This window comes from Mustela lutreola, chromosome 5, assembly GCF_030435805.1.
Source record: "Mustela lutreola isolate mMusLut2 chromosome 5, mMusLut2.pri, whole genome shotgun sequence".
Classification (NCBI taxonomy): domain Eukaryota; kingdom Metazoa; phylum Chordata; class Mammalia; order Carnivora; family Mustelidae; genus Mustela; species Mustela lutreola.
Window position 1 is genome coordinate 151674928 of NC_081294.1, and position 22683 is coordinate 151697610.

The window sequence follows — 22683 nt, forward strand, 5'->3', positions numbered from 1 at the left end:
TTGATTTTTTTTTTTTTTCTAGTCTATCATTTTGATTCCCTTCTCATTTCCTTTTTTGTGTATATTTTTTCTTATTTTATTTTAAAGATTTTATTTACTTATTTTTTATGATTTAGTTGAAATAGAAAGAAAGCAGGAGGGGGGAGAGGCAGAGTGAGAGGGAGAAGCAGACTCCCTGCTTGAGGGTGGTGGGGAGGCTTGATCCCAGAACCCTGAGATCATGATCTAAGCCAAAGGCAGCTGCTTAGCTGACTGAACCACTCAAATGCCCCAAGATTTTATTTTTAAGTAGTCTCTACTCCCAATGCAGGGCTCAAACTCCCCACCCTGAGATCAAGTGTCACTTGCTCTTCCAACTAAGCCCACCAGGCCCCCCTGCTTTCCTAGTTGTTTTAAAAGGAGAATTTGGGGCGCCTGGGTGGCTTAATGGTTTAAGCCTCTGCCTTTGGCTCGGGTCATGATCTCAGGGTCCTGGAATCGAGCCCCACATCAGGCTCTCTGCTCAGCGGGGAGCCTGCTTCCCCCTCTCTCTCTGCCTGCCTCTCTGCCTACTTGTGATCTCTCTCTGTCTATCAAGTAAATAAATAAAAATCTTTTTAAAAAAATAAATAAATAAGGGGCACCTGAGTGGCTCAGTGGGTTGAGCCGCTGCCTTCGGCTCAGGTCATGATCTCAGAGTCCTGGGATCGAGTCCCACATCGGGCTCTCTGCTCAGCAGAGAGCCTGCTTCCCCCTCTCTCTCTGCCTGCCTCTCCATCTACTTGTGATTTCTCTCTGTCAAATAAATAAATAAAATCTTTAAAAAAATAAATAAATAAATAAATAAAAGGAGAATTTATTTCACCCCCATAACTATTTTAAGTACTTTAATCTATGTTAATGTAAATATATAATTATTAAAATAAAAAAAGCATTGCGAAGAAAAAATGTTTCTCAACTTTGTGTCTAATGACATGTTTTGTGTTGTTTCGCTGCTTGAATAAGGCCACAATTTCATACAAAGTAGCTGTTTAGTAATCCCTAGTTTACTCCTGAAATAAAATTGGGCTGAGGCAGGATACCCACTTCTCTCACAACTGTCAAATGGCCCTCGGGAGATGGGTCCCCCCCACCCCTGGTCTCAAGTTTCAGTGGATGCAGAAATGCACTGTCTCTATTCCAGGGAAAAGGTTGGATATAGCAAGGGCAAATGTCATCACAAGTACAATACACTCCCCAAAGCACCTTATGTAATACCTCGTGTGTATGGAGGTTGGGGAAATGGGCTCCCCACGTCCTGGGAAAGAACACTGATCCAGAAGGGATCTAGGAGGATATCAAAATCAGACACCTGCAACAAGCAAGGAGTGAAGCAACCAGCAGGTGACAGCCACACTTCAGCTCAGGAAACTGCTGGCTGGACAGAATGGAGGTCCAGGTGGTGGCCAAGTCTCTTTTTCAGAACACAGGATATCTGGATATTTAATGTGAAATCTCTGAATTCTTAAGCGTTGGCAACGAATGCAAAATTTTTAAGCAACGTGGGTGGAGCAAATCCTATTTGTGTACAGGTTTTGCCCTGGAGAGTGCTTGTTTGTACTCTGGGGGAGACTACGGAGGAGAAAAAGGCCTGTAATAGAGAAGCGACTCCCCAAATACCACACAGCCAGGTGGGAGCGGCTGCGCTCACGTTCGAGAAAGCCGAGTCAAACACACCGACTTTGGACTGAGGCTGAAACTCCCCTGGCCCGCGCCGCGCCTCTAGGTCAGCGGGGAGCCAGGAGCAAGGTCCCCGACCCCGTCCGCCTCCCAGCCTCACCGCACCCTCCATCACCGAGCGCCCAAGCTTTCGTGGCCTCCCCGACTTGGCCCTCGGTCGCTTGGGACGAGAATGCCACTGCCTGCCCCCGCTAGGCGTCCTCGCTCCCCTTCCCCTCTCCTCTGCAAGTCCGGCTCCCACCCCGCATTCCCAGCGAGCGGGCCGCGCACACACCTTCCGCCAAGGCCCTATCGCGCCCTCCCGAGCCCTTCTGCTGGCTGAGTCACCCGTCCACACTGGTCACTAAGTGACGGTCCCTACCCGCCAGTCGGGAGCCCTGGACAGGCCCACTCCGCCGCCCACGAACGCGCCCGGACAAGGAGAGAAGTGCGCGTGCGCCGCCCGGGCTTTATTGCGTCACCGCGACTCCAGAGCGCGCGGCTCGATCATGAGCACGCCGCTCGCGCCTTCGCGTTTGCGCATCTTCCTTTGCCAGGCGCGCGCCGCCGCCGTCGGGCTGGAATCGGTGTCCAGCTTCTTCTCCAGCAGGTGCATGCGCGCCGTGGTCTCAGTCAGCATGTCCATGAGCAGTTCCTGCTGCAGCTTCAAGTAGTTGTTCTCCTCCAGCAGTACCTGGCTCTTGACCCGCTGCACCGGCGGCTCCCAGCCCGAGATGGTCGGCGGGGACAGAGGCGGCCCGGGCCGCAGGGGGAGCCCCTCGGCGGTCCAGCGACCGCCGCGGAACACAAAGTCCTCGTCGCTCAGGCGCGTGCGCGGCGCGCCGTAGCTGAGGCCCAGCTCGGCCTGGCGCGTCCGGTGGTCCAGCAGGTAGAAGGTGGACATGGAGGAGAGGCGGCGTAGCGGCGGGCGCCGTGGCGAGAAGCGCCGCGAGAAGTGGTCGACCCAGAACTGCCGCAACTGCTCCCACAGGCGGCCGGCGTGGCCCGACGCCGGGCACCTGAAGGCCTCCAGGTCGAGGGCCGAGTGGGCCTTGTCGGGCGTGCGGGTGCCCGGTGCCGAACCTCGAGGACTTGGGCGACCGGGGCTGCGCCCTTGCCTCTGGAGCCCCGGTGTCCAGAATGATGAAGACGAGCCAGGGGCACTGCTGGGGAGCAAGAGTGCGGGTGAGCAGCCTGCTTGGATAGGCTGTCCCGTCAAACCGCGAGAACCGGTGGACAGAGCTTAGCTTTGAGGCTGGCACCAGGGCTAACCAGTTGCTGGTCGCCGAGGAGCCCATCCCTGCACGCTGCCGCTGACAGTAGTCTCTGAAACGACCTTTCCCAAAGACCGCTCTGAGTCAGGCGCAGGGGATGCATTTGCGTATGAATGACCGCATCCCTGCCTTTCTGAGCTTTGGGCCGGCGGCTGGAAGGGATTATGGGCCCAGGAGAAGGGAACGGTGGAGCCGCTACTTAAAAAGTTGAGCAGGGCTTTGCTGGATGAATTGGGGGTAGATAGGAGAGAGAGCCTCTAGGCAGAGTTAAGAGCCAGGCACAGCCTGAATTTCCCAGATGTGAGGAAGAGCTTGGAGTAGGGCTGGTGTGTGGGACTCTGCTGGGAATACAAGAGGAAGCCAGAAAGGAGACCAGGGCCTAAACTTATTCCTGGCACTGCTACATTACAAAGCCAGGGCTAGCTCTGGATTCAGAAAAGTATTCAGTAGGATGTGTAAAATAGCCAGTGGCATAACGGGTTGTGGGCCAGGCCTCGTCTGGGCAGGGGTTCTTAGTCTGTGCCCACCCTCAAGATGCACTGGTCCGGCTTGGAACACAGATGTGTGTGTAGATGACAGTAGTTCAGTATAGTCAGTGACATCCTAGGGGCACGTGCCACGGAGTAGGACCTATCCTTAGGATTCAAGGTCATAGCGGTTAGGTAGACTACTTGTGACTTTTCTCCCAAGCAGACTACATCCTCAAGCAAGCTGAAGGACAGATAACAAGTCTCATTCTCTGTCTCCCCCAAAACCTGAAAGTGCTGACTCTATTCTATGGGAAAAGGACTATATGTTCTCTCTTAAATTCCTCTTCTCCCCCATGTAAGGTGAAAAGGGAAAGAACACTCTGTCATGCCTACATCAATCCAGTACATGCGTATTCCTCTTGCACATAGCTAGGCTGAGCAGATGGTACGATCACCTAGATCTGACTCATGGTGACATCTCTGAAACCCCTAAGAGGGCCCAAGTGGGTGCAGCCAGGCCCACCCTTAATGCTGCATCTTCCTAAAGGGCCTTTTCCCAGGAAACCTCACTGCAAGTTGTGCCTCACCTGGAGGGTGTGTTGGAGGTGCTGAGCTGCTGTCCCAGGCCTGGCCCCATCTCTGAACCCCTCAGCTGCTGTCCACCAGCTATGACTCACAATGCCTCCAGGCCGGACTAGCCCAGGACAGAAGGGGTGCCCAAAGTCTAGCTCTCGGCTCTCCCCATATTCATTCAACACATGTATTGAGTGTTTGCTATGTTCCAGGTACAGCTCTGCAGAGCTGGAGATAGGAATTTGATGTAAGGGAACGAACAAGGTAGTCCCTCCTGAAGCTTACCTAGGGTATCATGGGTCAGGTTCCCAGAAGCAGAGCCAGAGATGAGAATTCTTGTTTGAGTGATTTACTGAGGAAGTGCTCTCAGGAGAAGGGTGTGAGGGAAACAGGGCAGGGCAGGGCGGGGAAGCAAACGAAAACAAGCAGGAGAGTGGCCTCAAGTGGAAACTAGCTTCAGACCTGTCCCACAGGTAACTGCATAAATTACACCACAGAGTTAGGCCCCCTTGCCACAGGAATGCCAGTCTTTCTCACCCACTCCCTTCTCTTCCACCCCTCATTTCCCATCAGTTACTGGCGGGGCAGCTGTGAGCGTCAGCCAACACTTAAGGCACATATGTGGTGGGTGCATCACCAGGAAAAGGGATCTGGGGCCCCAATTGCATAGAGGAGGGAGGAAGAGAATAAATAATAAAAATAAATAGAAGGGGCCCCTGGGTGGCTCAGCAGGTTAAGTTTCTGCCTTTGGCTCAGGTCGTGATCTCTGGGTACTGGTATCAAGGCCTCTGTCTTGGGCTCTCTGCTCAGCGGGAAGTCTGCTTCTGCCTCTGCCTCTGCCTCCCCCACCCCACACCATGCTCGCTCGCTCTCAAATGAATAAATGAAGTCTTTAAAAAATGAAAGTAAAGGGGCGCCTGGGTGGCTCAGTGGGTTAAGCCGCTGCCTTCGGCTCGGGTCATGATCTCAGAGTTCTGGGATCGAGTCCCGCTTCGGGCTCTCTGCTCAGCAGAAAGCCTGCTTCCCTCTCTCTCTCTCTCTGGCTGCCTTTCCGTCTACTTGTGATTTCTCTCTGTCAAATTAATAAATAAAATCTTTAAAAAAAAATGAAAGTAAATAAATGAATAAGAATTTGACTTTGATATACACAATAAAAAAATAGAGAAATACAAAAAGTGACATTAGCACGTGGTATTCAGTGAAGGTGCCAGACATTCAGGCTAAGACCTAAATGATGAGGGGACTACAGGAAGATTGGGGGCTGGAGGCAGAAATGAAATGGGCCTGTTGGAGGGACAAGCATCTTGTGTTGAGAAAATGGGAAGTAACAAAGTCAACTGTACCTGCCAAGCACATCAGGTTGCCTGCCGTCACCTCAACTTGGCATTCCTGACCCCAGAGTCCTTCCCAGTTAATTCAGCATGGCCCTCCAAGGAGTCAGAACCAGCTCCAGAGGAGCTCATATCCCAGAGTAGAGCCAGGTGTATTTTAAATTTCACAGAGAGATCACAAGTAGGCAGAGAGACAGGCAGAGAGAAGGGGAAGCAGGCTCACTGCTGAGCAGAGAGTCCGACGCGGGGCTCGATCCCAGGACCCTGAGATCATGACCTGAGCCAAAGGCAGAGGCTTAACCCACTGAGCCACCCAGGCGCCCCGGGAATTTTTTTTCTTGAAGAGTCTTTGAAGGGATCACTGACGAGGGCACCTGGCTGGCTCAGTCAGAAGAGCATGCAGCTCAGTTTTGGAGTTGTGAGTTCAAGCCCCATGTTGGGTGTAGAGATTACTTGAAAAAATAAAATCTGGGGCTCCTGGGTGGCTCAGTGGGTTAAGCCTCTGCCTTTGGCTCAGGTCATGATCTAGGGGTCCTGGGATCGAGTCCCGCATAGGGACTCTTCCCTATGCTTCCCCCACCTTCTCTGTCTGCCTCTCTGCCTACTTTTGATCTCTGTCTGTCAAATAAATAAATAAAATCTTTTAAAAAAAAAAAGAAAAAATAAAATCATCTTTTTAAGAGTTTATTTATTTGTGAGAAAGGGAGAGCTCAAGTGATCTAGCAATGGGGAGGGGCTAGGACAAGCAGACTCTGCTCTGAACGCAGAGTCCAACACAGAGCTCAATCCCATGACCCTGAGATGACAACCTGAGCCGTAACCAAGAGTCAGAGGCCCAACCAACTGAGCCACACAGGCGCCCCCCCAAAAGTAGAATCTTAAAAAAAAAACCCACTCTTTTTTGGAAATTTAATTGACAATAAATAACCTTTATTTCAAAGAAATTTCAAGTAACAGGTGTCTGGGTGACTCAGTTGCATTTGGCTCAGGTCATGATCTCAGGGTTCTGGGATCACGCCCCATGTCAGGCTCTTTGCTCAATGGGGAGCCTGCTTCTCCCTCTCCCTCTGCCTGCCGCTCTGCCTACTTGTGCTCTCTCTCTCAAATAAATTTAAAAAAATTTTTTAAAGATTTTTTTATAATTTATTTATCTGACAAACAGAGATCACAAGTAGGCAGAGAGGCAGGCAGAGAGAGAGGGAAGCAGGCTCCCTGCTGAGCAGAAAGCCCGATGCGGGGCTCAATCCTAGGACCCTGAGATCGTGACCTGAGCTGAAGGCAGAGGCTTAACCCACTGAACCACGCAGGTGCCCCTAAAAAAATTTTTTTTAAGTAAGCTATATGCCCAGTGTGGGGCTTGAACTCATGACCTTGAGATCAAGAGTCACAAGCTGTGGGGCGCCTGGGTGGCTCAGTGGGTTAAGCCGCTGCCTTCGGCTCAGGTCATGATCTCGGAGTCTTGGGATCGAGTCCCGCATCGGGCTCTCTGCTCAGCGGAGAGCCTGCTTCCCTCTCTCTCTCTCTGCCTGCCTCTCCATCTACTTGTGATTTCTCTGTCAAATAAATAAATAAAATCTTTAAAAAAAAAAAAAGAGTCACAAGCTGTACCATGCTTTACCAACTGAGCCAGCCAGGCACCCCATAAACAACATATTTATAATGTAGAATTTGGTATGTCTTTATAACTTGATGTATGAAATTATCACCCAAATCAAGATAATGAAGACATCCATTACCTTCAGAAGTTTTCTCAGCGTTCATCACTACATAATCGTTTACATTATCTAGAGTTTTATATAAATAGAATAATTTAGCATGTCCTTTTTTGGGCACCAACTTCTTGCAGCATAATTGAGATTTGTCCATGGGGTTGCATTCATCAACAATTTCTTATTGATGAGTATTTCCCATTGTATGGAAATACCACAGTTTGTTTTCACATCTATTTGATGGAAAATTGGGTTGTTTCCAGTTTGGGGGCTTTTACGAATAAAGCTATTATGAATATATGTGTAGAAGTCTTGGTGCAGCCATATGCTTTCATTTCTCTTGAATAAACACTTAGGAGTGGAATGGCTGGGTCATATGGTAAGTGTGTGTTTACCTCTTTACAAAGCTACTGGACTTTTTCTAGAATGGTTGCACCCCATTCCCAACAGCCATGAAAGAGTTTCTGTTCTTCCCCATACTTGTCAACACTTTGTATGGTAAACCTTTTTAATCCTTGTCATCCTAATGGGTATGTCTAAATTGTAGTTTTAATATTTCCGTAATATCTAATGATGTTGGTCGTGTCTTCATGTGCTTCTTTGTTACCCTTTTTGGTAAATTAAGGTCTTTTGCCATTCTTTCTTCTTTTTTTTAACTGGATTGTTTGTCTTTTTGAGTCTAAGAAGTTCTGTAATGCTAGATAAAAATGGATATGTGGATGTGATGGATATGTTTTGCAAAATTTTTCTCCCATTCTGTGGGTTTGCCTGTGAAAGTTCTTAATTTTGGGTGCCTGGGTGGCTCAGTGGGTTGGGCCGCTGCCTTCGGCTCGGGTCATGATCTCAGGGTCCTGGGATCGAGTCCCGCGTCGGGCTCTCTGCTCAGCGGAGAGCCTGCTTCCCTTCCTCTCTCTCTGCCTGCCTCTCTGCCCACTTGTGATTTCTCTCTGTCAAATAAATAAATAAAATCTATAAAAAAAAAATGTATTTAAAAAAAAAAAAAAAAAAAAGAAAGTTCTTAATTTTGATAAAGTCCAGCTTATCAATTTTTTCTCCTGTAGTTCCTGCTTTTTGTTTCATATCTAGGAAGTCTTTGCCAAACCTAAGGTCACTAAGATTTTCTCCTCTGTTTTCTTCTAGAAGTTACATGGTTTTAGCTTTACATTTAGGTTTGTGCTACATTTTGAGTTAATTTTTTAAAAATATTTTATTTATGAGAGAGAGAGAGAGGGCATGAGTGGGTGGGGGGGCGGGTCAGAGGCAGAGGGAGAAGCAGACTCCCCAATGAGCAGGGAGACTGACATGGGGATGGATCCCAGGACCCTGAGATCATGACTGGACTTGAAGGCAGACCCTTAACCAACTGAGCCACCCCAGTGCCCCTTGAGTTAATTTTTTGGAGATTAATTTCTTAATCTTCAAGTGAGAAGGGCAGAGGGAAAGGGAGAGAGAATCACAAGCATACTCTGCACTGAACTTGGAACCTGACGTGGGGCTTGATCTCATGGCCCCGAGATCACGACCTGAGCTGAAACCAAGAGTTGGATGCTTAACTGACTACACTAACCAGTTGCCCCTGTTTGAGTTAATTTTTGTTTATAGTGTGAGGTGAGAGTTGATTTTTTTTTCATACAGATGTCCATTTGACCTCACACCAATTACAGTAAAGACTAGGCTTTCTCCGGAGTTGCAGTCATTCTTCCTGTGACTGAGTGTTTCTGGGCTCTCTGCTCCTTTCCATTGATCTCTTTATCTATTCTTGCACCACATCACATTTTCTTAATTATTGTAGCTTACAGAATGTCTTAACATATGGTAGTAACTTCCAGCAATATTCTTTTTTTAAAGATTTTTAAAAATTTATTTATTTGACAGGGATCACAAGTAGGCAGAGAGGCAGGCAGAGAGAGAGAGAGAGAGAGAGAGAGGAGGAAGCAGACTCCCCGCTGAGCGGAGAGCCCGATGTGGGGCTCGATCCCAGAACCCTGGGACCATGACCTGAGCCGAAGGCAGAGGCTTTAACCCACTGAGCCACCCAGGAACCCCCGGCAATATTCTTTAAAGATTTCTTTGGTTTTCTAGGTCCTTTGCAATTCCATATAATTGAATTTCCATCCTAATTTTAGAATTTGAATGTCAGTTTCCACAAATAAACCCTTGTGTTCACTGTTCAAAGCTCTCTCTTCCTATCACGAGGACAAACGAGGACACTTGAAAGCTCAGATCAGCCCTCAGAAGGTTGTCTGATGGACGTGGAATCAGAGCCCAGGAATATTTTAATCGAGCCAGTGATTCATTCTCTCTGTCTCTCTCTCCAAATTGTGTCTCTGTTATTAAGGCTCATTTTCATTCACAATTTCAGTATTTTATTTATTTTTTTTAAGATTTTATTTATTTGTCAGAGAGAAAGCAAGCGAGATCGAGCACAGGCAGACAGAGTGGAAGGCAGAGTCAGAGGGAGAAGCAGGCTCCCTGCGGAGCAAGGAGCCCGATGTGGGACTCTATCCCAGGACGCTGGGATCATGACCTGAGCCGAAGGCAGCTGCTTAACCAACTGAGCCACCCAGGCGTCCCGACAATTTCAGTATTTTAGATGGGTAATGCGTGGCCATAGTCTACAGTAACTTTCAATTTCCCTTATTTCCTTATGAAAAAGGGAAAACTATAAAACCCAAGGAAGTCTTTGTTTAATTATTCGAATAGGAGAAATTTAGAAAGATGAAGAGCAATTAACACCTTAACCCCTTTTACAAGAAGACCTCGGTTCTGAGGAATTAAGAAACTTTATGTTGATGTCAACACTGAAAAAGAGAGACCTCAAGCCCTTTAGGAAAGGAGTGCAAGGTACTGACAGGTCTGAGTTTAAGGACATAAAGTTCATTCTAAGGGGACAGAGGAAAGGAGAAAACATATAAAAATGAATTTTCACTTCCTCACACCACATGCAAATGCCATAGGAACTGTGAATGCCCGTAATCCCCTCTCTTGGCAACCAAGATGAATACTGCCAAAGCCAAGGAGGCAAACTTGTTTTGCCCCATGGCTATTTCACTTGGTTTCTGAGTCACTGTTAGTGACATTTACCCTTTTCTGAAACAACGAGATGTTCTCTGTGCTAAGATAGTGAATTGAAAAAAAAAAAAAAAAGAATTCTGCATATATATAAAACATGGCAGAAGTCATTTGTATAGTACGGGTGAGCCTGGAGTGGCTAGGTAGGTTAAAAGTTGAACTCTTGGTTTCAGCTCAAGTTGTGATCTCAGGGTTGTGGAATTGAACCCCACATTGGGCTCCGCAATGGATGGGGAGTCTACTTGAGATTCTTTTCTTTCCCTCTGTCCCTCCCCTCCCCACAGGTGCCCTCTCTCTCTCTCTTTCTTAAAAATTTTTTTAAAGATTTTATTTATTTATTTGACAGACAGAGATCACAGTAGGCAGAGAGGCAGGCAGAGAGAGAGGAGGAAGCAGGCTCCCCGCTGAGCAGAGAGCTTGATGCGGGGCTCGATCCCAGGACCCTGAGATCATGACCTGAGCCGAAGGCAGAGGCTTTAACCCACTGAGCCACCCAGGTGCCCCTTAAATTTTTTTAAATTAACATATGACCTTTTATTTGTTTCAGGGGTACAGGTCTGTGATTCATCAGTCTTACACAATTCACAGCACTTGCCATACCACATATGCTCCCCAATGTCCATTACCCAACCACCCCATCCCTCCCACCCCCCTCCCCTCCAGCAACCCTCAGTCTGTTTCCTGAGATTAAGAGTCTCTTATGCTTTGCCTCCCTCCCTGGTCCCATCTTGCTTCATTTTTCCCTCCATTCCCCCCACAACCCCGTGCCCTGCCTCTCAAATTCCTCATATCAAAGAGATCATATGATAATTGTCTTTCTCTGATTGACTTATTTCACTTAGCATAATACCCTCTAGTTCCATCCTCATCGTTGCAAATGGCAAGATTTCATTTCTTTTGATGGCTGCATAGTATTCCATTGTATGTATATATCACCTCTTCTTTATCCATTCATCTGTTGATGGACATCTAGGTTCTTTCCATAGTTTGGCTATTGTGGACATTGCTGCTATAAACATTCGGGTGCAAGTACTCCTTCAGATCCCTACATTTGTATCTTTAGGGTAAATACCCAGGAGTTTGATTGCTGGGTCATAGGGTAGCTCTATTTTCAACTTTTTGAGGAATGACCATACTGTTTTCCAGAGTGGCTGCACCAGCTTGCATTCCCACCAACAGTGTAGGAGGGTTCCCCTTTCTCTGCATCCTCGCGAATATCTGTCATTTCCTGACTTGTTAATTTGAGTCATTCTGACTGGTGTGAGGTGGTCTCTCATTGTGGTTTTGATTTGTATTTCCCTTATGCCGAGTGATGTGGAGCACTTTTTCATGTGTCTGTTGGCCGTCTGGATGTCTTCTTTTCAGAAATGTCTGTTCATGTCTTCTGCCCATTTTTAAAAAGATTTTATTTTATTTATTCGAGAAAGAGACAGAGAGGGGAGAAGGTCAGAGGAAGAAGCAGATTCTGCATAGAGCTGGGAGCGCAGTGCAGGACTCGATCCCAGGACTCCAGGATCATGACTGAGCCCTCTGTCAATTTCTTGATTGGCAAATATTTTTTTAAAAGCCATTCAGATAGTACAGAGCACGGAGAACACAGTTATAAAGAAAGCACATGCTTCACTCTGCCTTTTTAGGAAGAGCAAATTAAACAGGAAAGGATGTCCACCTGTCACCCTTCCCTTGGCCTTTTTCTTCCCTAGCTTCTCCTTCAGCCATCCTCTGGCACTTGGCGGAGACAGCCTTGAGGTGGGGGGTTGGGGGGTGGTCCAGAGGTGGCTACTCCCTTTGCCCCTCTTCCCCATGCCTCTCCAAAGCCATCGTATCTTAAAATTAGTTCCATGCATGTTCTTTGGAATCTGTAAGTACTTTATGAAAAAAAATGTTTAAATTTTCTGTTTTAATTAAAAAAAAAAAATCTGGGGAAAAAAATGTCATGCATATTCTCTCCTCTCTAGGTAACCACCTTGTAACCAGTAAGTACCACTGAACGGGAGAGTCTGCATCTGGGTTCGAGTGGTGGAGGTTAAGGAAAGGGGAAGGCGAGCAGGCAGGCGTGGGAACGCCAAGCTCCAAGGGTGAGTGCAGTTCAAAGTCTTTCCTAAGAGTCAAAAATAGACTGAGCATGCGCGTCATGTCTCAGCGCACAGAGCACATGCCTGCGGTGCCCCAAACCACCTGCCTTGGGGCACTGGAGCCAGATCCGGCACGCGGCTTTTATTTCCAGCAGGAAAAAAAAGAATTTTTTGTTGTTGTTGTTATCCTACTTAAATGTGAATTTGAATATTTTTGGTTACTAGGTAATTTATACATTTATTATACTTTTATACTCAAAAGTTGGAAATGTTGGGGCGCCTGGGTGACTCAGTGGGTTAGGCCTCTGCCTTCGGCTCAGGTCATGATCTCAGGGTCCTGGGATCCAGCCCGCATCTGGCTCTCTGCTCAGCGGGGAACCTGCTTTTCCCTCTCTCTCTGCCTGCCTTTCTGCCTACTTGTGATTTCAATCTCTGTCAAATAAATAAAATCTTTTTTTAAAAGTTGGAAATGAATGTATGGTAAGTTTATGGGTTTTTTGTTGTTGTTGTTGTTGTTGAGTGATTTTATTTATTTATCTGTCAGAGAGTGAGAGCAAGCACAAGTAGAGGGAGTGGCAGGCAAAGGGAGAAGCAAGCTTCCCGCTGAGCAGGGAACTAGAAGGGGTACTTGATCCCAAACTGTAAGATCATGACCTGAGCCAAAGGCATATGCTTAACCGACTGAGCCACCCAGGTGTCCCGGGATGTTTATGTTTATAGGCATTTGAACAAGATTGTGAGGTGAGTTAATATTTTGGAATAGCCCTTGTGTAGTTTGCCCTAAATAGTTCCCTTTTACACAGGTCCCTGTTACCACTTAAATGAAAGTGAAGCTTTTGTGGAAAACAAAGCAACTTTCTGGGCTTTCAACTTCCAAATCAGCCTCTGAACAATTTCATTGGATTGTGAAAGCCTGACTTTTTTTTAAGTTGTAAAGCTGAAAATTATACAAGGAGGGACACCTGGGTGGCTCAGTCAGTTAAGCAACTGACTCTTGATTTCAGCTTGGGTCCTGATCTTAGGGTTGTGAGATCAAGCCCTGCATTGGGCTCTATACCAGGCGTGGAGCCTACTTAAGATTCTCTCTCCCTCTTCCTCCCCTCTTCCCTGCATCTCCCCTCCCTCTCACATATGCTCTCTCTTCCCCCAAAATAAAATTAAATTAAAAGTAAAATAAAAATCATACATGGAACACCTGTATACCCTTTATCCGGATTCCCCTACCGTCAACACTTTACACTATTTCTTTGATTATTTCTGAACCATTTACATATATCATGAGACTTTGTCCCTAAATACTTCAATCTTGTATGGTCTTATATGACCACAGTACAGATATCAACCCAATGAATTCATTTCACTACAAATTACTTTAATCGACCATCCATGTTTCAATATCATCTGCCTCCTTATAATGCCAGTAATGGCACTTGGCACTAGTACAATAATGCTAGTAGTGTTTTTCAGTGCAGGAGACCAGCTAGAGACAGGTATTACATTTAAGTATTGCGAGGGAGCCCTCTGTACTGTGGAGTTAGACACTCTAAGACCATGTAAGTATCCTGTTCCTCATCAAAATTTCCTTCCACATTTAGCCTCTGGTGGCGATTCTTACCTCAGCTAATCTTTACCATTATACTTGCAAAGTGATGCTTTTCCAATGCTAGCACTAACTTCATATTTGTCACTTAGCTCTCAGCATTCTACTATATGCAAGAGGTCTCCCTTCTCTATCAGTATCATGAGATCATAGAAAATCTATATACTCTCTGTACCGCCCCCCCCCTCAATTCCTGACACAGGGTTTCTAAAACCCTTCAATTTCCTATGTGGTAACAGGACTAGGTGCATCTTTTGCTGTCATATTTGATCTTTGACCCTTCTTTCGGATACAGACCTTCCAAGTCTCTTGGAATTTTCCCAGGTAATAGCTGTGTCTTTTGTTCTAATGAAGTAGATGTTGGTGAGATCCTGCATGGAGGCTGGTCACCAGAAAGACCAAGCCATGATTAGAAGCTTGGCACTTTCAGCTCCATCCCCCATTCTCCAGAGGGGGCAGAGAGGCTGGAAATAGAGTTAACCCCCATACTTTAGGGGTTCAGAGAGCTTCCAGGTTGATGAGCATATCTGTGTGCAGGAAGGATGGCATATCCCCAAAACTACAGTATGGAAGTGCCTTTGCTTGGGACCCTCCCAGACCTCATCCAATGTATCCTTTTAACTGGTTGTTCCTCTGTATCCTTGATCACATACTTTCATAAGGTGGTAAACATAAATATTTCCCCAAGTTCTTCAAGCTGTTCTAGCAAATAAATCAAATCCAAGAGGAGATCGTGAGAGCCTCTGATCTGGAACCAGGTGGACAGATGTTGTGAGTAACCTGGGGATCCACTACTTGTGACTGGCATCTGAAGTATGGTCAGTCTCATGGACTGAGCCTTGCATTGGGGGAATCTGACGCTAGCTATCTCCAGGCAGATGGTGTCAGGACTTAGTTAAATTGCAGGGCGCCTAGCTGGTGTCACAGAATTGCTACATGTGGGAAAAATTCCCACATATCTGGTGTCAGAAGGGTTGTGAGTATGGTACTGGTGTGAGTAAAGGGGAAACACTGGAGTGTAGGGTAGTTTTTGTTGTTGTTGTTGTTTGTTTGTTTATCTATTTTTAGGTTATCTCTACACCCATTGTGGGACTTGGAACTCATGACCCTGAGATCAAGAGTTGCATGCTTGTCCCAGCAGAGCCAGCCAAGTGCCCCCTAGGTATTTTTCTTTACATTTTATTAATTTGTTTTTTCTTTTTAAAAATTTGTTGACATTTTAATTTTTCACTGGCTTATAATTATTTTGAATTCCAAATGGCTATGCTCTCCCCCTTGAGATTCTGATGTAATGTTCTAAGGGTACAGCTTGGGCACTAGGATTTTTTTTTTTTTACAAGATTTTATTTATTTGTTCGACACAGAGAGAGAGAGAGCACAAGCAGGGGGAGAGGCCAAAGGAGAGGGAGAAGCAGACTCCCTATAGAGCAGGAGAAGCCCAATATGGGACTCGATCCTAGGACTGTGGGATCATGACCTGCACTGAAGGCAGTGACTTAACCAACTGAGCCACCCAGGTGCCCGGGCACTAGGATTTTTATAAACTTTCCAAGTTTTTCTAATGGCAGACATGGCCCTTGCAATGTGAAACATAGAGACCAATGCAAGAAAGCAGGAAGAAAGCAATGTCAAGGGAAGACACACAGAGGGAAAAAATCTTCAACTAAAAGTATATGGCAAAGTGTGGAGATCAACAATTCTCTCTCCAGGAAACAATGATAAAGTTGGAGGAAAAAAATAAATCCAAAAAAACATTTAGGGCCACCTGGGTAACTCAGTCATTAAGCTTCTGTCTTCAGCTCATGCCATGATCCCAGGGTCCTGGGATCATGCCCCACGTCGGGCTGCCTGCTTCTCCCCTTCCCACTCCCCCTGCTTGTGTTCCCTCTCTCACTGTGTCTCTCTCTCTCAAATAAATAAATAAAATCTTTTATTTATTTATTTTTTTAAAAGATCTTATTTATTTATTTGACAGAGAGAGAGAGATCACAAGTAGACAGAGAGGCAGGCAGAGAGAGAGGAGGAAGCAGGATCCACACTGAGCAGAGAGCCCAATGCGGGGCTTGATCCCAAGACCCTGGGATCATGACCTGAGCCAAAGGCAGAGGCTTAACTCACTGAGCCACCCAAGAACCCAAATAAAATCTTTTTAAAAAGAAAAAGAAAAAAACCATTTAGGGTTCTGGAAATAGACAAAAAGCAAAGGACAAATTGAGGGGCAGTTGTCCATGAAAAACCACTAAACTCTAGGTGAGAACAGAGTCTGTGGTATTCTTGCCCGGGGCTGCTTGAATTCCCCCAGCCTGGGCAGCAGAAAGGCAGCCAACCATGACTGGGCGGACTGCACCATCCAACAGCTTTGCTGCCAGAAGGGGTTCACTGCATTTGGAACAAACCACAGCGAGATGCTCCTACATACCCACTAGAAGGGCTACAACAACACAGACAATAGCAGGTGTTGGCAATGCTGCAGAGAACCAAAACCTTCCGGCATGGGACTGTGAAATAGCACAACTACTTTGGAAAACAATTGGGGAATCTTCTAAAGCTAAACACAAATCTACCGCAGAGATAGGCAGTTCTACTCCTACAGAGTACCCAAGAGAAATAGAGATGTTTGTATAAAAACTTACATACAGGGGCGCCTGGGTGGTTCAGTCTTTAAGTGTCTGCCTTTGACTCTGGTCGTGATCCCAGGGTCCAGGGTCATGATTTCAGGGTCCAGGGATTGAAACCCATGTCGGGCTCCCTGCTCAGCGGGAAGCCTGCTTCTCCCTCTCCTACTCCCTCTCTTCCAGGCTCTCTCTCTGTCAAATAGATAAATAAAATCTTTAAAAAAAAAAAAAAAGCTCATATACAGATGTTCATGACAACATTACCTACGATAGCCCCAAACTGAAAAGAATCTAAAGGCCAATCAGCTCTTCAATGGATAGACAAATTGTGGCATAGCCTTGCAATGGAATATTTTATTTTATTTTTTAACATATAATGTATTTTAAGTCCCAGGGGTACAGGTGTGTGAATCCTCAGGCTTACACATTTCACAGCACTCACCATAGCACATACCCTCCCCAATGTCCATAACCCAACCACCCTCTCCCTTTCCCCCCAACAACCCTCAGTTTGTTTTGAGTTAAGAGTCTCCTATGGTTTGTTTCCCTTTTGATCCCATCTTGTTTCGTTTTTTCCCTCCTTACCCCCCACGACCTCCCGCCCTGCCTCCCAAATTCCTTATATCAGAGAGATCATATGATAATTGTCTTTCTCTGATTGACTTGTTTCACTTAGCAGAACACCCTCTAGTTCCATCCATGTTGTCTTGCAATGGAATACTATGCAGCAATGAACAGGATTGCATTCCTATACATGCTGCTAACATGTATGGAAAGACGACTACATATTGTATGGTCCCATTTATTTTTAAAATTTCTATTACTTTATTTTTTTAAATTTAAATCCTATTAGCCAACATCTAGTACATCGTTAGTCTCAGATGTAGTATTCAATAATTTATCAGTTGCATAAAACACCCAGTGCTCATCACATCACATCACACACCCTCCTTAATGCCCATCACGCAGTTACCCCATTCCCCTCAGTATGATTTCATTTATGTGACCTCTCTAGAAAACGGAGATCAATAGAGGGAGAAAACCATTTAGCAGTTGCCTGGGGTTGACTGGGAGTTGACTGCAAATATGGACAAAGGCTCACATATCCTGAACTTGGATTGTGGTAATGGCTGTAGAATTCTTTACATTTACTAATAATTATTAAATCATTTACTGACAATAGGCAAACTTTATGGTATGTAAATTATATAACAATAAAGTTAAAAAAAACCTATGTGAAGGTAGAATAAATAGATTTCTTGAAAATATTTATTTACTTGAGAGAAAGCTAGCAAGCATGAGTGGAGGAAGCAGCAGAAGGAAAGGTAGAAGCAGGCTTCCCACTGAGCAGGGAGCCTGATGCGAGGCTTAATCCCAGGACTCTGAGATCATGACCCAAGCAGAAGGCAGATGCCCAACAGAACAGACTGAGCCACCCAGGTGTCCCAGAAGATTTTTCTGGTGTGTAAGATTTCAACAAAACCTTACTCCATAGTCTTGGGAAGCACCAGGAAGATGAAACTACCAATCATGGTAGTAAACCACCAAGAAAAATGGAAGATGTCAGGTTATTCAGCGAACATTAAAAGAGATGTCTGTACAAAGAGTCCATAGCTATTTTATATCATAGAGCCCCAAATTCAAAACTGCCCAGATAACTGTTACTTGGTGAATGGGTAAACAGATAGGCATCCTCATATGATAGAATACTACTTAGCAAGCAAAAGGAACAAATTTGTGATAAATGTTACCGTATAAATGAGGATCCTGGAAGACTTTGTTGAGTGAAAGAAGCCAGACACAAAACACTATATACTCTATGGTTCTATTTATATGAAGCTCTAGAAAAGAGAACTCTGTAGTAACAAATCAAGTCAGCATTTGTCTGAGGCCAGCAGTAGGGATGGGTTGAGAATCGCTATGAGGGAATGGTAGTGTAATAAAAATTGGTCTTTGTTCTGGGTTCCTGGTGCACAGCTCCTAAAATCCTTGGAATTTCCTGAACAACAGGAGCATCTTTTTTATTTTTATTTTTTAAGATTTTATTTATTTATTTGACATGGAGACAGAGATCACAAGTAGGCAGAGAAGCAGCCAGAGAGGGGTTGGGGAAGCAGGCTCCCTGGTGAGCAGAGAGCCGATGTGGGACTTGATCCCAGGACCCGGAGACTATGACCTGAGCCAGAGACAGAGGCTTAACCCTGAGCCACCCAGGCGCCCCTTATTTTTATTTTTTAAAAGATTTTATTTATTTTGAGAGAGCGAGAGAGCGAGAGCGAGGAGGTACAGAGGCAGAGGGAGAGAGAGACACTTTCAAGCACACGCCACACTGAATGTAGAGCCTGACACCGTGCATGATCTCAGGACCCTGAGATCACGACCTGAGCCAAAATCAAGAATCGGACATTTAACATACTGTGCCACCCAAGTGCCCCAGGAGTGTCTTTTGTTATCCATAAGGACCCCCTTTCGGCCACACCTGAGTTTATGCTATTCAGGTGATTATTGGTGGACCCCTAGAGAGCTTCCTGTTGGAGGCTGGTTACTAGCCTCACCAGTAGGAAAGAACTAAAGAGGAATGTACAGTGCTCCCTCTGGCTGTGTGCCCCCTTTTTCTTTCAAGCAAGGGAAGGAGGGGATAAGCAAGAGTGAGGGCTGCTTTGCAGATAGGTAGAGGGCAAGTTAAGTTATAAGAAGCAACTGGATAGGAAGGAGGGATTGGTAAACAATTTTGTTTACAATGAGTTTTAAACATTTTATTAAATTTTTTTAAGAATTTATTTGCCAGAGAGAGAGAGAGAGAGAGAGCGAGCACATAGCATAGGGAGCAGCAGGCAGAGGAAAAGGGAGAAGAAGTCTCCCCACTGAGCAAGGATCCCACTGTGGGGCTCCATCCTGGGTCCCTGGGATCCTGACCTGAGCCAAAGGCAGATGCTTAATGACTGAGCCACCCAGACATCCCTAAACATTTTATTTTTTAAAACTAAACACAAAAGCAGACATTTACGTGATTTTTAAGTAAGCTCTACACCTAGTGTTGGGGCTTAAACTCATAAGCCCGAGATTAAGAGTCACAAACTCTACCCACTGAGCCAGGCATTTATGTGATTCTTCACTGAAAAGATAACATACACACATTATGAAAAAGGCTCCTTTTCACTTTTCACTCACGGAGCCCATATATTGCACAGGAACCTAAAGTCAGACAATGAGCAAATCCACAAGTGTGGTTATGGCAAAATCAACAAGGGCCAATTGCCCTGACAGATAACCCTTGGATTTCTCCATCTCTTGGTAAGTATGGCATTATCTGCATGGGGGATCTGATTGATGAGATCTTCACTGTTGGAAAACATTTTGGAGAAGCAAACAACTTCCTAGGGCCTGTCAGATGATCATTTCCACAAGCGGAATCAAGAAAAAGACCACCCATTTTGTAAAAGGTGGAGATACTGGCAACATGGAAGACCAGACTTGCAGGCTTAGTAGAGGGATGAACTGAGCAATTATTTTTGTAATCTGGTCAGTTAATCAACAGTGACTGCTTTTAAATTGGGGGGGGTGGGAATATATTCTACGAGGTTTGTCCTTGGCCGCCGCCTCCTTCTTCTTTTTAAGATTTTACTTATTTCTTTAGAGAAAGAGACAGCACAATTTTTGGGGGGGGGGCGGCAGAGGGAGAGGTGGAAGCAGGCACCCAGCTGAGCAGGGAGCTCTACTTGGGTCTCCATCCCAGGGTCCTGGGATCATGATCTTAACTGACTGAGCCACCCACATGCCCCTTACTTCTTCCTCTGAAGAACATTATGCTTTAGCCAAAAAAAACCCAAGCAGGATTCTTAGCAAGATCTCCAGTCTTGCTCTGTGTTTGGCCCAGAGAGGATCCCCAAGATCAGCCAAGCTTGAATTCCCTCTTTGGGGGGGGGCTACCCAGTTCACCTCGTCACCCAGGCTCACACTCCCAGTGTTGGCTTTGATTCCTCTCTTTCCCCATCCTCCTGAGTCCAACGGACCATTCTTCAAGCATCAACATTTAATGCTTTTGTTTCTATACATGCTGCCTTTCCCTAACCCTGCCTTTAAGTCAGCTCCAAGAAGAGGCTTCCTAACTGTCTTCATAGTCTCTCTGTCTTTCAGAACTCCCTGGAATAATACTGAAATAATCTAAAATCCAAACCATCTCCCTGCAGACTCCTTGGCTAGGCCTTCAAGGGTTAGCCCCTAACCCAATCCTAGAGCTGACATCCCATTGCTTTCTTAAACACCTTTCTCCAGCCAAAGAAATAAAATCTTTTAGGGCACCTGGGTGGCTCAGTGGGTTAAGCCGCTGCCTTCGGCTCAGGTCATGATCTCGGGGTCCTGGGATCGAGTCCCGCATCGGGCTCTCTGCTCAGCAGGGAGCCTGCTTCCTCCTCTCTCTCTCTCTGCCTGCCTCTCTGCCTACTTGTGATCTCTCTCTGTCAAATAAATAAATAAATAAATCTAAAAAAAAAAAAAAAAAAAAAAAAAAAAAAAAAAAGAAATAAAATCTTTTAAAACACTCCAGCCTAGGGGTGCCTGGGTAGCTCAGCCAGTTAAAGCCTCTGCCTTCAGCTCAGGTCATGATCCCAGAGTCCTGGGATCGAGCCCCACATCAGGCTCTCTGCTCAGCGGGGAGACTGCTTCCCCCTCTCTCTCTGCCTACTTGTGATCTCTGTCAAATAAATATAAAATAAATATAATCTAGGGGCGCCTGGGTGGCTCAGTGGGTTGAGCCGCTGCCTTCGGCTCAGGTCATGATCTCGGAGTCCTGGGATCGAGTCCCGCGTCGGGCTCTCTGCTCAGCGGAGAGCCTGCTTCCCTCTCTCTCTCTCTGCCTGCCTCTCCATCTACTTGTGATTTCTCTCTGTCAAATAAATAAATAAAATATTAAAAAATATATATATATATAATCTAAAAAACAAAGCAAAAAAAAAAAATCACTTCCAGCCTAAACACACACTACCCATTTTCCTGTGTTCGCATATGCCATTGCCTCATCTGAGGAAGACTTCAACTCTCTCCCAACTCTCCATCTACAGAAATCCTGCACACCTTACCAGATCCAGCTCAAGTCTTCTTCTTTCCCTGTCCATTCTAGATGAAAGCGGTTCCAACTCAAAGCTACATTACTTTCTCTTTCTTTAAAAAAAAATTTTTTTTTAAAGATTTTTATTTATTTGAGAGATAGAGCAAGAGAGATCACAGAGAGAGAGGGAGAAGCAGACTCACTGCTGAGCAGGGAGTGGGATCATGACCTGAGCGGAAGGCAAACTCTTTAACAACTGAGCCACCCAGGCACCCCTTCCCTTCTCCTTACTTTTTGGCCCCTTTACTGGAGTAGCTCTTTTGCTCGCATACAGTTTCTATAACTACATTTTAAGCTCATTGTTTGGAACACTTGGCATAAGGAATATCATAAGTAAAATTCTCTTACGTAGATCTGGGGGTTGAACTGGAGAATACTAAACTCAGGCAGACATCAAACTCTGTCTCCTCTTTTGTCCTCACAAGCGCCAGGAGGGAATAATGCTGGTTCTTAGGATAGGATATTCCGTTTCCTAAATCAGAGGGAAAGAGACTTAACCGTGGCTGATTCTAGTTTTTTCCATCTTAAGATTGAGCCTTTGGGTCTCCAAACAAACGGAAGACCGAGACCAGGACCTATAAAGGCCGAGAGAAATCATTTTCTGAGGATCTCAGCTTATTAAAACTGAAGATGTGTCTGAAGTGGGTTACAAAAACTGTGATGTGTCTGACATCTTCCCATGCTATTCCCCGAACGCCGTCAGTCTGTCTCCGGGCCCTTACGTGTAATCTTATTCAAGGAGATATTCAAACTGAAAAAGGAAATAACCTTGGGTTATAGCATTCTGGACTCTGTGCTGGGTAAGGCGGCGGCAGGCTGCTGCGCCCAGAGAGATGACTCTGCAGGAACGGTGGCGCCGGGTTACATGCACAGCGCTGCGCAGTCAACTCCAGGCCAGGCTAGAGGAGCCCGCGCCAGGTTCCGTCCCGGGTCCGCACATGCCGCCTCCGGGAACCGGCCCCTCCCGATGGCCCAGCGGAGCTCCCACCCGGTCTGCCGGCTGCCATTCGCCCCTAAGCCAAGGGAACGGGATGCCCATGCCGGGGGCCAGGTCCAAGCCCCGGCAGCGTAGGAACCGAACAGCTGGGGATGAAGGGCCGGGCAGCGGGCCCATTAAGGCACCAGGGTAACCGGGGGCCGGAATGCCGGCCGGGCCAGCCCCGCCCCAGGGCGCGCGCGC

The 22683-nt window shown here is 46.1% G+C and overlaps 1 protein-coding gene across 1 annotated transcript; it reads right to left on the reverse strand.

Moving 5' to 3' along the window:
• Positions 1-848: 848 nt before the first annotated feature.
• Positions 849-4078, reverse strand: CBY3 (chibby family member 3). Its single transcript, XM_059175900.1, has 2 exons — positions 4009-4078; positions 849-2843 (listed from the first exon to the last, which is right to left on the reverse strand). Exons 1-2 carry the CDS (start codon positions 4056-4058, stop codon positions 2156-2158), a joined length of 738 nt encoding a protein of 245 aa, XP_059031883.1. The 5' UTR covers positions 4059-4078; the 3' UTR covers positions 849-2155.
• Positions 4079-22683: the final 18605 nt, after the last annotated feature.

What these genes read in the sequence shown, in the direction of transcription:
- CBY3 (XM_059175900.1), bottom strand. Translation starts at nt 4,058, where the DNA reads ATGGGGCCAGGCCTGGGACAGCAGCTCAGCACCTCCAACACACCCTCC. An exon ending in ACCTCCAACACACCCTCCAG is followed by an intron (nt 2,844 to 4,008) that starts GTGAGGCACAAC and finishes CTTGCTCCCCAG; the next exon opens with CAGTGCCCCTGGCTCGTCTT.